The sequence below is a fragment of the Panthera onca genome, chromosome E1, assembly GCF_046562875.1.
Source record: "Panthera onca isolate mPanOnc1 chromosome E1, mPanOnc1 haplotype 2, whole genome shotgun sequence".
NCBI lineage: Eukaryota > Metazoa > Chordata > Mammalia > Carnivora > Felidae > Panthera > Panthera onca.
In genome coordinates, this window is record NC_138352.1 from 1,524,917 (window position 1) to 1,539,496 (window position 14,580).

Sequence of the window (14,580 nt, forward strand, 5' to 3'; positions counted from 1 at the left end):
CATTGTTCACACACAGCAGCATTTTCAAGCAATTACAGTAAATAACTTATCCCCTATTTGGCCACCATTTCAGATAAAAGCTTTGCTTAACCTCAAGAAGCACTAATGGTATAATTCTTCACTAAAGGCAGAATAATTTCCATTTTGTCTTCAACAAATTCTTTTCATCATAATTGAAGGTAATTATTTCCCATGAATGACATTAAGTGATATGCAGATCAACTGTGACTGTCTTGTTTGTCGCAACTCACAAAACTGCATTATTTCTTGCTTATGTTAAGCAGTTAAAAATCATCAATTAGCTTGCTCTTCAAAGGTACTGTTACTGGAAACAAAGGGTACGTCTGCTTTTATAAAGACATTTAGTCAGAATCACTTCCAGGAGAAGGGAATAGGGCAAAAGGCTAGATATTAATAGGTTTTCAACTCAATATAGATAGAATATCAATAAAGAAGATATTTATTGCTGTATAATACCTCCACTTTTTTTTTTTTTAACTTGAGAATCGATACGAGTCAAACTACCTGGCTGCTGTATATATTCAGAAATAACTTCTTTTGAAAACCCTGGTCAGGCTTCCAATAAATATTAATAGCATATAGTGCCTCTGAAGATGGTCGTGTTAAAGGCATCAGAATTTTACTTCTTATAAAGTAGGTTTTGTTTGTTTCTTTAAATGAGGAGGTGTGACTATAGCTTAGTGCACTGCTGGCTTATGCCCCAGTAACTGGGACATTCAGCCCAGTGATGTGTGGTCCAGAGCCCCCTCTGCTAGGAGCTGGGGTGGGGAAGGCAGAGGGAAGGCGCACATGGAGCCCTGGCATGTGGACTGGGGCTTGAGTTCCACTGGAACTTTCTAGACCTCTGTTTACGGGCTTCCTAATGGGCACAAGGGGGCTGCGCTGCCTCTTCAGGGCAGGGCTATTATGTCCATCCCAGCTGGGGCTCTTCCCTCTCTCTGCTGTCGCCAGCCCACTTTGCTACTTCCATGACTCTATGCTCCAGCCTAGGTTCCCGCTGTTGCCATGGCAGACGGGGACCAGCCCAGAGAAAGCCACGGGGCCAATGGGGCACTAGGTAGGCAGAGAGTCCTGTCTGGGCTGGGGAGAGCACGAAGCATGGACATCTATCTGATGGAGCCTCTGCCTGAGGAGCAGGGTCTGTTTTCGTATCACTGTGTACGCCCCAATAGGCCCACCCCCAGGGCCATGTTCAGCCCTGGTTCTCAGGGAGAATATGCAGGAGTCAAGATTGGCCTGAGAACTTTTAAAACCAGATATAAACTGCAGCCATTCCAACAGATTACTTTAATATGACATGCTTGCATTTAGATGAGGGGAAGACTATTTTAGCATTAGGTGCAAAGAAAAATCTTCTTCTGTGACAATGATTCAGCAAGCCAAAAAGCATCCTGAAAAGCCTGGAGCTCACACAACCTGGAGCTGAGACCACACGGTTACATAATGGGTGAGTCAGGATGCTCCTGCCAGTATGAGTGAAAGATGAAATGAACAGTTACTAGAAAGGCTGTCTTCTCGGTGCGGACAATCTGCGTCAACAATGTAAGGATGGGAGCACGCCCTGCTCCGTGACCGGGCTCTCAATGCTCACCAAGCTGAACACGACTAGCCCGGATGAATGTAGGTGCAGAGAGCTCTTTCTTTTGTGCTCTGGACAAACGTTAAGACCCTTTCGCGAGGCATTTCATTTAAAATGCTCCTCTCTACCAAAGCGTAAGAGACTCTTAAAAACTGAGAACAAATTGAGGGTTGATGGGGGGTGGGAGGGGAGGATGGGTGATGGGCATCGAGGAGGGCACCTGTTGGGATGAGCACTGGGTGTTGTATGGAAACCAATCTGACAATAAATTTCATATATTGAAAACAATAATAAGACAAAATAAAACAAAATGCTGCTCTCTATAACCGCCTGCTCTTAGCACTCGAGGACAAAAACCAAACGTTGAGCCGGACAATTCTGAAGCCTTTAAACAGGAGTATGGCAATCAGTGTACAGAGAGGTTCTCCAGAAAGGCCATGAAAACAAAGGGTCTCCTATTAGCCTGCTTGGGCCGCTATAACAAACGGCCATAAACTGGGTTGGCTTAACGACAGATACTTATTTCTCACCGTCCTGGAGGCTGGAAGTCCAAGATCAAGGTGCTGGCCAATTCAGTTCCTAGTGAGTTCCCAGTGAGAGCCCTCTTCCTGGCTCGCAGAAGGCCACCTTCTCACTGTGTCCTCACACGGCAGACACAGACAGCAAGCTAGCTGGCTGGTCTCTTCTCATAAGGGCACCGATGCCATCAGGAGGACCCTTCCCCCTCAGGACTTCATCTAAACCCAGTCACCTCCCCAAAGCCCCACCTCCAAATGTCAGTACATTGCAGGTTAGGGCTTCAACATTCGAAGTTGGAGGGGGGACGGGACAGGGGACACAAACATTCAGTCTGTAACAGACCTCCCCCACGTAAGCGGTCCTCATGTGAAGAGTAGTAGCTGATGACTAACAAGTCCCTGTACCATTGGCACGTGATGCGGCAACATGGGGAACAAAACGGACAATGACGACTTCAGTCGGTTTTCATGCCAGCACCTGTGAGGAGCTCCGACGGCTGTTTTTCCGCTCTCCAGCTTCATGAGGGAAGGATCAGTCACCATTGCCACTGCTCAGAAGGAGACTGAGGCAAAGGTCACAGCCTGCCCCACTGAAAATGTTCCTTGAGTTCTCAGTGCAAGATGTCAGAGCTGAAGCCACTGAGATGAATCCCTGCCCTCAGGCACCTTATGCCTGAAGACGGACAAAGACGGCCTAAGGCCACCTGGTGCAGACTGGCCGGAGGTGTCCTGGGAGACAAGCACGCCTTAGTGAGTGTCACCAGAGACAACTAGAATACGATACGGGTCCTTTGGCCTCCTCCTGGTATTCTATTTGACAGACGCCATGGACACAGGAACAGTCTCACTGGGGCCACATAAATCTAGTAATTTCTCGGGGCGCCTGGGTGGCTTGGTCGGTTAAGCGTCCGACTTTGGCTCAGGTCATGATCTCACGGTCTGTGAGTTTGAGCCCCGCGTCGGGCTCTGTGCTGACAGCTCAGAGCCTGGAGCCTGCTTTGGATTCTGTGTCTCCCTCTCTCTCTGCCCCTCCCCTGCTCATGCTCTGTCTCTCTCTGTCTCAAAAATAAATAAATGTTAAAAAAAAAAAAAATCTAGTAATTTCTCTCGGCAGCTCACGGTTTCGCCACTGTTAAAGTAACTAAAAGGCATCAGTCTCACTGGAGTAGGTTAAACAGGGCACCCGTTCCTTCGGCGGGGTTAGAAGAACCGAAAGCCGCGCTCACCTGAACTTGGCCCTTGTGTCATCTGCTCCTCTGTTTCCTGCTGATTTTAACTGTTACTGGTTGGTTTCCACTTTGAGAATCAACATTTGGCATCCAAAGAACAAACTTCTTAAAATGGAACATTTAATAATATATTACTAAGAACAGACGTTGGAGTTACAGGTTCTGAGAAAAGCACACCAGGGACTGTCTTGTTCCTGATGCCATACTGCTCACTCAAATACCACAGAAAACCAGCATTCCTTGTATCTGGGTGTGTCTCTTAGGACTGATGCCGCTCTGTCTACCTGTAACTGTTCTCGGAAACTGCTCCGCCTCTCAAGATTGATTGAATCAGTCTCCTCTCTTCCATCCCAACCAAATTCCACAAAAAAGTAAGTTTTCTTTCTGCAGCATGATCCGGTCAGAAAGTGTGGGCCCATTCCTGTCAGTGCTGAGCCCCACAGTCTGGCCCTGTCACTGTGCTCAACTCTGGGCTGCTGTTTTCCTGCATCTTCTTCTTCTTAATTTATTTTGAGAGAGTGAGAGTGTGCACGAGTGTGTGCGGGGAAGTGGCAGAGAGAAAGGCGGGGGATGGGGGGGAGGGAGAATTCCAAGCAGGCTCTGCACTGTCAGTCAAACAGGGGCTTGAACTCACAAATCGTGAGAACACGACCTGAGCTGAAATCGAGTCGGATGCTTAACCGACTGAGCCACCCAGGCGCCCCTCTCCTCTAGGTTCTTAACAAGGGCGTAGTGGAAGGAATGGGCAGGTCACAGACCGGCTCTGATTCCAGTTTTCTGCAATACTCAGTGGCAAAGTAACTTCGGTCCCAGCACCTGATAAAGGCACCAGGCACTAAAGGTCAAGGTCCGGAAGGCAAGTCGTAGATGGCAGATACCACCGGTCATGACCAAAGGCATTTCTGAAAACAGACAAGGTTTCTGTTCCTGTGGGACACGGTACTCTTGCCACAGACTCCAACACCTTCTGTCAAAGCTTATTATTGTTATTTGGGAATCTTGAAATAGATGGCACTCTGTCTGTGGTGGACGCTCGGTGCCTATTTGTAGGTTTAAATACATGCAGCCGAAGTCCTGAAGACTAAATGAATTTGTGAGCCTGAGGGGTCAGAGCCCACATCCTCGGTTCATCCTGACATTGACTGACATGCCTGCAGGTGCTGCTCTGACCCTCCAGGGCATCTGACTGCCATGCGGCCTGAAGGAAGAAAGGAGACCCACGCGTGGCCTTCAGTCAGAGGTGCGTGTGGAGTGTGCAGGGGTCAGAGATGAAGCAGCAGGTGCACAGCCAGTTTCCAAGGGACATGTCTTCCCCTCTTCCAGCCACCTGCAACGATGGGGAGCGAAGATGCCCCTGGGGAAGGTGGTCATTCAACCTGAGAAACTGGCTGTGTGTCCTGGGACTCAGACAGGCTGATGGTGGTCGACATGTGATTTCATTCGGAGGAGCTACAGACGTTGCTCCTTTTAGTGGCAAGGCCACGACAGCCGAGGATGGCCTTTTTCTTTCTGTGTATTCCTGTAAAATGGGTCAACTGGGCACCATAGCCACCTACACTCTAAACTCTCCCAGAGCAGCAGCAGCGAAGGCACCACTATCAATGGTAATAATAATAGCCTGCACTTACCGCGCTCCCTTGGCATCACACCTTCCAGGTGCCTTCCATGCACTAACTCACTGAGTGCTAGACCAGCCTAGCCCATCAAGTCACAGTCTCCCCACTTCAGAGAGGGGTTAGCGAGGTTTACAGAAACTGCTCAAGGACAAGGAGCTGTGAATCCCAAAGCCCGGCCCCAGAGCTGTGCTCAGAACCACCGTTATCGCTCATCCTGAGGACGGAGTGATCCAGTCAGCCTTGGCCCGAGTATCTGCACCCCCACCCCCCAGCCATTGTCTCCAACAAGTAAGTTAGGAAACAAAAAAGGGGGGGAAAAGGGTGTGTGGGGGATTCCCCCAGAAGGTGCCCCATCTTTAGGGCTGTGGAAGCCTTCTTCATTGGGCTTGTATTTCCCCGGAAGGTGAGCTCTGCTTTCCAGAGTCCATTTTAGCCAGTCACTCTTGATTTTCATTTCCTTCAAAGTGAAGTTTCCCTTAGAGCAATGGAATCCAAAACAGCACATTTCCTTTACGTTTATGTCTGTTGTACCATCATCACAAGCATCCTTTGCAGACTTGGGAAAACCTAATTTGATCAAACTTTTAAAACCCAAAGGCTTTATGTCTTTTATCATTCCTTTCTTTCATAACATTTCCTTCCTTATTACATAAGCAGGCAGATGTCTAAAGCTTGCCCTGAAAGGAGTTAAGTGAGCCTCGAATGGATTAAAAACTGGCAAAGCTTTGATCTGGGTAGTGAAATGTCTTGCTCCAGAGGAAGAGGAAAGAGGCTTAGGCATTTGGTGAATTTCACTCAAAGCCTGACCAAGCTGCCCTGGGAAGCAGCAGAGTTCAAAGCTACGGGGACACTCCTTAGATACAGCAAAGCCCAGCTGTGGCCCTGCTTCTTTCTTGCTGGAAATTTCTATTAATTCAACAAAGGACAGAGATAACAGACTGCTAACACATTAGGAAATACAGCACGTACACGTATTATTTACTTTCTTTAAGCCTGAGGTGTATGTTAGCTGATCATTTACCAGCCTGTTACTAGTCAATTCCTCACAAAGCCAAGAGCAAAGGGGAGCCCAGAGCCCACCAGAGCCAGAGGAAGACAGGCAGGCAGCCCTCATACACCGATGAGGTAGAGATCCTAGCTAGGTGCTCAACATACAAATAATGTACCTTTAAAATTTTCACATGTAGTTAAAAGAACTCTAGCTAAACCGTTGTTTGCAAATTATCTTTTCTAGAATTACCCTTTGTGAACCACAAATTAACCAAACCCAGGAACACTCAGATTTACCAAAGTGTAGACATGATCAAGGGGTTACAGGTGATCTTAACATGCAGGTATTAGGTGGACTTTTGGACTTGTACATAACACTCTGGTCTATCTCTGAAATCCATGTAATACTAAAAACATGGAAATATGGGCTCACTGTAGGCTGAAATATTGCTAAAGAGATCATCAGAACTGTAATAATTGTAGGGCTAGAAAAAAAAATCTCTTTGTATTCACATCAAATGTATACAACACTGAAAATGATTTCATTAAATAAACTATTCAAGAGCCATCTGATACAGCTATAGAGAGACAAAAACAGATGCTATAAATTTACCAAACATTTACTTCAAAACAGATAATCACCCTCGGAAAGTTGTAATTATTTTCTCCCCACCTTGCTCCTGTGCCTTTGAGGAATAATGTCAATCTGGTTTAGGTGGAAAGAGGTGCATCTGGAAAGGAATACTACAGAAAAGAAGTCGAACACTTCCACGATGGAGACATTTTCCCGGCCTGTTCATGGACTATTCTCGCCTACCTGGCTTGCGCCTCTGATTTCCCCCCATTCCTGTGTACTAAATTTTCCATCACGGTTCTTTTATTTTTTTTTTAATTTTTTAAACTTTTATTGTTTTTAATGTTTATTTATTTTTGAGTAAGAAAGATAGGGTGCAAGTGGGGGAGGGGCAGAGAGCGAGGGAGACACAGAATGCGAAGCCGGCTCCAGGCTCTAAGCTGTCAGCACAGGGCTGGATGCGGGGCTCGAACTCATGAGCCGTGAGATCATGACTTGAGCTGAAGTCAAGTCTGATGCTCAACCAACTGAGCCACCCAGGCACTCCTCCATCATGGTTCTTTTAAAATCACGTGACACAAAATACACACAAGTCTTTATGTCCATTTTTTTTTTTTTTTTTTTTTAAGTAGGCTCCACACCCAGTGCAGAGCCCAACATGGGGCCCAAATCCACAACCGTGAGATCAAGGCCCAAGCCGAGATCAAGAGGCAGACGCTCAAATGACTAAGCCACCGAGGTGCCCCTTTTACATCATAATTTGATTTAAACTCTATACATCCTAATCAATTCTTTCTGCCCCAACTCACAAGAGCAGGTGTAAATAAGGTGTCAGGAGCATGTCTTAAAAATCAAATCTGAGCACCCTCCCCCAGCAGAGAGAGATACTCTCAAAATATTGCTGACAACGCGTCTTCAGTTTTTCAAATACTTACTGAGCGCCTACTAGGCGTGGGAAGGAACATCAAGATGTGAAACATGAAGGTCAAAGAATCTGCAACCTAGAAGCTGGGGCAACGCAAAGGTGCGAATACATATGAAGAATGGCAGCACCTGGGAAGGGATGAAAGCTGGGGCAGGTGCACGTTGGGGGCGAGCAGGGCTGAAAGCCCTCGCAAGGGCTGCAGCCATCCAGGGCAGGGGCTATTTTCTAAGTCACACAAATGCCCAGGCCCCACCAACTGGTACATGGGCATGTTTGGGCTGGGTGAGGACCTTCAAGGATCTGAGAGACTAGAAGAATTAGGATCTATTCCCTATCGGCTGAAAGCTGTGACTGTTAAGAACAAAAGACAATTGACATGAGACAGATGCTTCTTAAAAAGGCCCCAAACTCCCTCTATACACAAAGCTTTGGTATTCAATCTGCTGTGATGGAGACATTTTAAGACATTTTAACACCCGTACAAATGGGCGATTCTCTGCTAGAGGCAATTAAGAGTTACCTTGGTGATCAACATAAGGCTTGAAGGCCTGAAGGATTTTTGGCACAGCCACCCCCATGTCAAGTTCCGTCAGAGTTAGTTCATTCATAAAGTAGGGGAGCTGGAGGAAAGAAGTAAACAATGAATGAGACATTAGTTACCCGGTCAATGTTAGAACTCAACATACTCTCAGAAGGAACGAGAATAAGAAAATTCTGGGGGAAAGAAAGGAGAGAGACTTGCCAGATTTTAAAATGCATTATAAAACTACAGTAATAAAAGCAGTTTGATAGTGGTAGGAAAAAAACAGCTCAACACAGGCTCCAGTGTACTGAAAATCTCATATTTGAAGGTGGCATTACAGGTTACTGGGGAAAGTATTGGTTGTTCAGTAAGACACCTGACTAGCCATTGGAAAAAAATATTAATTTATGTCTTATACTGAAATGAGGAGTGGACTACAGGTTAAAAATAATAATAATCCATGCACATACACAAATTCAGGTGAAAGAAACATGGATGGGTTAATTCTGTCATCTTGAGGCAAAGTAGGAATTTCTAAGCATATTAGTACTCAGATTATCTTCTTTAGAGCAAATTCCGACTGATGCTATATTAGTGGGAGTCCCAGCAAGAAACAGCACACTCAAGGGGAGTAACCTGAGAGGAGAGTTGATTCAGGGGAAGGTTTATAATGTGTGGGCCAGTGTAGGAAAACCAAAAGGGACAGGGCAGGACCCAGGGCTGGCAGCTCCCTGTAGGGGAGGGTTACCGCTCCCTGTAGGGGCAAGAGCAAGGAGCAATTACCAGGCCTTGGGCAGCCTGGCTGTGTGGAGAGGTTGCCTGTCTGACAGGAGTGGTGGCCTTCAGCAGAGGGAGGAGACAAATCCCTGACAATACTCTTCCCCATGTTTTTTTCCTACTACTATCAAACTGCTTTTATTACTGTAGTTTTATAATGCATTTTAAAATCTGGCAAGTCTCTCTCCTTTCTTTCCCCCAGAATTTTCTTATTCTCCTGAGTTCTTCTCCATTTAAACATTAGAACAATTTTATAAAACTCAGAATGTAATCGTGAGTTGTTGTGGTTTTTTTTTTTTTTCAATATATGCTAAACATTTCCTGTGAAACGAGGTAGCATTTAGCCAGGCATGGATTTAATGCCTACTTTGGCTGGACCTCTTCAGTTGTCGATTCTGGTGACGATTCACTGGAGAATTCCACCTCTGCTTTTCTGCAGGGGTGGGAGGTTTAGAGAGGTTATGATGGCTGTGATGGACAAAATGTGACTAGAGACAGTACTCAAACGTGCATGTGAATTGGTGGTTGCTGTATTCGGAAAACCTTTTTCCAAGGCATCAATGTCATGTGGCAGTTGGCCTCCCTATCAGCCTACAGAACGCTACTTGGCCAAGGATGTAGCCAAATTCTTGCACCCTTGCCCCAGACTGTTTTGTCTATTATCAGCACTCTAATACCCAGTGAGTCAGGGGCACGCTGCGTTTCTGTGGGAACAGCAGTCCGACACTGACCAAGGGGAGCGAATGCAGAGATGGTCTGAGTTCCCAGACTCCTGTCCAACGTCCCAGTCCTCCTATCCTGTGCCCTGCAGTTCCCCACAAGGGCAGAGGAGAGACCTAAGACAAGGGAAGGGCTGTGGGACTGGGGACTGAGAAAGACTCGGTAGGGCTGAGCTGGGCTCTAATCACCAGTAAGCAGAACGGGGAGGGACTCAGCAGGACCTGGCTTCCTACTTATTCACCAGAGTGCCCGACTCCAAGATTCTAGAACATCTCTAAGCACCCTCCCCCTCCAAATCACAATTGATCTGAATCAAAACTCTCAGGTCCAGGCCCTAGCCTGGTCAGCCTCCTTCCTACTCTGTAGGGGAAGGCAAGGAAAAGTCACTCCTTCTGCTCTTTTCAACCAGAAACTCTCTTCTTCCCACCCAAAGGCACCACCGTGAGGTAAGAACCCACTGCATGTTCTTTACCCTCCCGAGTAAACCCAGCTGGACATCCAGGTGTATGGAACATTCTCAGGTTGGTGGGGGGAACGCTGGAAGTTGTCTGCGACAACAACATTCGCTGACCGGGGGCACAAGAGGCCCATGATGGACTGAGGCCCCATGGCGGTGTTGGGAGGGGCCGGCTGGGGCCAAGAATGTACTTGCTTGTTGGGGCAGAAAGTCAGCTTGCTTTAAACCATCACTGGGCACCAGATCCACACACAGGGCTGCTCTTTCACAACATGAGTCACTCTCACATGGGAGGGTGACAAACTGAGACTGCAGGGCAAGGACATCAAAGAGTTCTCCACATGTCAGGCCTTCAGGGGAAAGCAGGAGACAGGGGAGATCTTTGTCACAGCAGACAGCTGTGCGGGCTCTTGTACCGGCCGTTCACCAACACTCGCTACCAGGTTTAGTCCTTCCCGGGATATCTGGATACTGGTGATAGTAAGACTTCTCTTGGCAAGGGTGGTAGGAGGTTCAGAATTGGAGTACTATCCTACTTCTGTTTATTCCATCACATCCAGGGTGTCCTCTGGTCTGCAGGGGGGAGCAGCTCAGGTCCGGGTGGAGGTGCCGAGGCTGGCAATGGAGGGGGCGCAGCCCCTGCCTCTGAACGGCTGGTACTACTGAATCTAGGCCACTTTTCTCCATCCTAACCTTCTAGCGCTTCTGACCTCACAACACAAAAGGCAGCTTTAAGTCTGTAAACTGAAAAAGCCCATGACCAGCAGGGGGAGAAGATGAAAACGACAAGGACTTTCCCTCAACTTCCTCTGGGATGAGAGAGCCCACCGATCTCCACCAGGAGGGCAGAGGTTCCATGGACTTCCAGCACCCGAGAGAAGCGAATGTGTGTAACAGGGGGCACAGTGTCCTGTCTGGAGCTGAGGTATGCCCCGCTCTCTGCCTCCCATGCCAGGGACCCCGGCCTCCACGCTCGGGGAAGGGCCTTTGGGAAAAGAGGAGTGTCGGCCCCGCTTGCGTGTCTTGACCCAGGAACTCAAGCTCTCCACCATTCTCCAGAAAGAGGGAAGAGGTTGAGTGAGCTCCAGCGCGGCTGCCTGTTTACAAACACGGGAGGGTTACCGCCACTTCCTGCCCTCCTCTTGGACCCGGCTGGCAGAGCGGTTTCAACCCTCAATCTACCTGAAAAACAACAGCTGGCCTGTGTCAACTGAGCCCCCCCAAATCCCTGCCCCGAATTCTGCCTCGAAATCCACTCTTGCAGCTCAAAGGCAGCCTCTCCTCTTCATCAGGGGTTAGGGAAGAGAGGACACTGGCCTCCGGCTGGCACACACAGCCTGCCAGGGCTTGATCTGTCACCCAGGGCTTGGTCTGTCACCCAAAGGAAAGATGAAAAGTCACATCGAAGCTTCTCCATGCCCACATTTTCCTTCTAATGCAATTTTACCTTAGCTCACCGTTTCCTAACCTGGAGTCCTTGAACTCTCTGAAGTCATGGTCAAAATTCTGCATCACTATGCATTTTTCTATGGAAAGAATCCATTCATTTCTGCGTCTCAAAGGTATCTATGACCCAGAAAGATCCACTGATTTAAGCTGCTGACTGTGCAACTTCTCAGTGACGATTTGGGGACCGAAGTGACTCTTCCTTGGCTGGGTCTTCGCTTGGTCAAAAACTTACTTCTAAGTAACCTAAACAAGGTCTCTGGGTTGGCAGAGGTGGTACCAAGTTACTCGTTTAGTGGCACTCGTGAGTAATATTTATGCAGTTTAAAATTGCTTCCAAGTGGGTCCTTGATCAGCACCAGGACTGGTTTTTTTCAGCAAAGAGAGAGCCCAAAATAAAATACCATCTGGCCAGAAGTAAAGGTCAAACCCAGACACACTTAGAGTTCCATGCTAACTTTCCCGGCCTGGAGAGGCAGCGCGACTTGGGAAAGAGGTTTGTAGTCTGGCACTTTTCTCAGCAAGGGATGGCACGGCCCCTAGACGGTGAGACTAGGCGGGCTCCAGGAATACAATTTAAGTTCCTTACTAATTGAAGGATAGCAGTGGTCTACACGACAAACCAGCTACAAAAGCTCACATTTTCCCACATCAGATTCTGGACTATCACCTAAAATAGATAACAATGTGGGCAACAAAAAGGAAAGTGTAAACAGGAACATTCATTAAGTCCCCAGGTATGGTTAGTCATAGGGCCAAGGTCACAGCTGTTGTTCTCATATGTTATATGCTTTAAGCCAAATTATTTTTCACTTACGATATAATGATACAAAACTTCCAAATTAAGAAGTATGAAAACTGGAAGCCTCTTGTGGGGAAAACGATACCTTTATTTTGCTGAGTTTCATTTGGATTTTCTTAGACACCAGATCAGACCAATATTTCTCTCCTAAGAAGTCCCAAAACATTCTTCCAAGCAAGGCATTCACCCAGGCTTCCTGTTCTTCCTCCTCCGAGGGTGGAGCCTCTGGCAACTGGCAAAAGAAAAGGAACCGAAATTAGCTGGAAAGCAACTGGAGAACAAGACAGGTGCTTATTTTTACAAAGTCACTGAAGGTTCCCTTCCTATAGAGATGGGCGACCACGGGGGTTGTATTTCTTTCCTATAAATTACAAGTCTCACATTATGTCAGTGAATAGAAAAAAGGAGAAACAAAAGCCACCATTGCAGATAAAAACTCCTCTTTGTCTGTTTTCTTCTACTACTACCAGTCATCCTGTGAACCAGCTAATATTTCATACAATCAGTTCAACCAGATTGTCCTGCCTCCCAAATTACCTTGGTACCCACTTTTGACTAATGACATCTCTGATTAAATGTCTGCCTATCTCTTCCAGCTGAGGCTTCCTGGACATATAACCATGAGGCTGGTCCTCACAAAGCAGCCCGAAAACGTCCCATGCCCAGGACTCCTATAGTCAGCCAGGTTTTTGTGAACCCACAGCCCTCTCGGGCGAGAGAGAGGCAGGGAGGGTGCTTACACTGGGCCCTATACCCAGAGATACTCATTTTAAATTTTTTTTTTTTTTAACGTTTATTTATTTTTGAGACAGAGAGAGACAGAGCATGAACAGGGGAGGGTCAGAGAGAGGGAGACACAGAATCTAAAACAGGCTCCAGGCTCTGAGCTGTCAGCACAGAGCCCGATGCGGGGCTTGAACTCACGGACCGCGAGATCATGACCTGAGCCGAAGTTGGCTGCTTAACCAACTGAGCCACCCAGGCGCCCCTGAAATTTATTTTTGAAGAAGAAAGAGACAGAGCATGAACGGGGGAGGGTCAGAGAGAGGGAGACACAGAATCTGAAACAGGCTCCAGGCTCTGAGCTGTCAGCACAGAGCCCGATGCGGGGCTCGAACTCACGGACCGTGAGATCATGACCTGAGCCGAAGTCGGACGCTTAACCGACCAAGCCACCCAGGCGCCCCAGCAGAGATACTCATTTAAGCGGGTATCAGAATTTTCAGAAGCTCTCTCATTGATGTCCTGAACAGGTGAGGTTGAGAACCACAGCCCTGGATTAGAGAGAGCTCGCTCTCGAGAATTCTGTGTAATTCCTACAGCTCTTCTCCCCAAGTCAGCCCAGTGAGATACCCTGGGTCTCACCTCCACTCGGTACAACCTGTCTTAAACATCTAGCATGGCCAGCGTGTAAGGCGGGAGAAGGACAAATTTGAGTTAGTTTCCGGTTTCCAAGGCTAATCATCAGATGACGGACCCTGGCGCGGAGAGGGCCAGGTAGGGTGTGGCAGGGTACCTGGCAGTGCAGGTTATGCTTGCTGACCACCACCGTGGTCACTGTTGCTGCCCCCTGACCCTGCGCCAGGCCCCGTGATAAGACTGTTTCTCAGGCTCCCTCATTTATGCCCTACGATGCCCCAGAAACATGGAACCCTTACTTCTATTTTAGGGATGAGGAAACGGACTTGGAACCATTCAGTGTCCTGCCTGAGGCCCCTCATTTATCAGCACAGCCTGACTCAGAGCCTCCTTCTCCCTGATCTCCACCTGCTCTGTCCCGAGGGAGGAAGGTGGTGTGACTGAAACCTGGTGGGACAAGACATTTCCTTATGCTGAGGTCTCTAATTAGACTACGGCCTTACAGAAACAATTTGCCTTGGAAAGCAAAGAAACACAGAAATCAGCGAGTTGTTCACCCTTTCTCTTCCCTCTTCCCTCTTCCCTCTACGGTTTGTACAAATGCATCTGCTCTGACCTTATGGGCTGTCTGCGGCCATAACGCACGTTAGACGCCCTCGCCCTCTTCACACTTTTAGTGTGTGTGTGCTCATGCCGGCGCTGTCTGTGGCGGGCAGCTGTGACTGCCCACATCACAGCTGTGTGCCTTGGCCAGGGGGACTGTACCCAGGTGGCCTGGTGCTCGTGGACCTGACGCTTGGAGATCTGATGACTTGTGAGTACCCCAAAGGCCTGTGGCATGTACCTACATGGACTTTTCTGAAGCCTGGACTTCTGAGGGTCCGAGGCAGGGGAACCAGTCACTGAGCTTGTACAGGGCCTAGTGGACTGAGTGGCACCCACCTGTCCACTAGTCTTGTCAGAGCAGATGCCGTCTCTCTCTTTGGGGGTCTGGGAGTTTGCTTGTGGTTTTTAATCTAATGTTATCGCACCTAAGGGGAGACT

At 47.9% G+C, this 14,580-nt stretch overlaps 1 protein-coding gene across 6 annotated transcripts in view; it reads right to left on the reverse strand.

The window, feature by feature from the left end:
• The window catches only part of TEX2 (testis expressed 2), a 104,505-nt gene that overhangs the window by 14,642 nt on the left and 75,283 nt on the right, over window positions 1-14,580 (reverse strand). For all 6 annotated transcript variants that reach the window (XM_060645699.3, XM_060645693.3, XM_060645694.3 and 3 more), the window contains 2 exons: window positions 12,263-12,409; window positions 7,973-8,072 (listed from right to left, as the gene is read on the reverse strand). In XM_060645699.3, coding sequence (XP_060501682.2) covers window positions 7,973-8,072; window positions 12,263-12,409 — 247 coding nt within the window. The remainder of the gene's footprint in view (window positions 1-7,972; window positions 8,073-12,262; window positions 12,410-14,580) is intronic.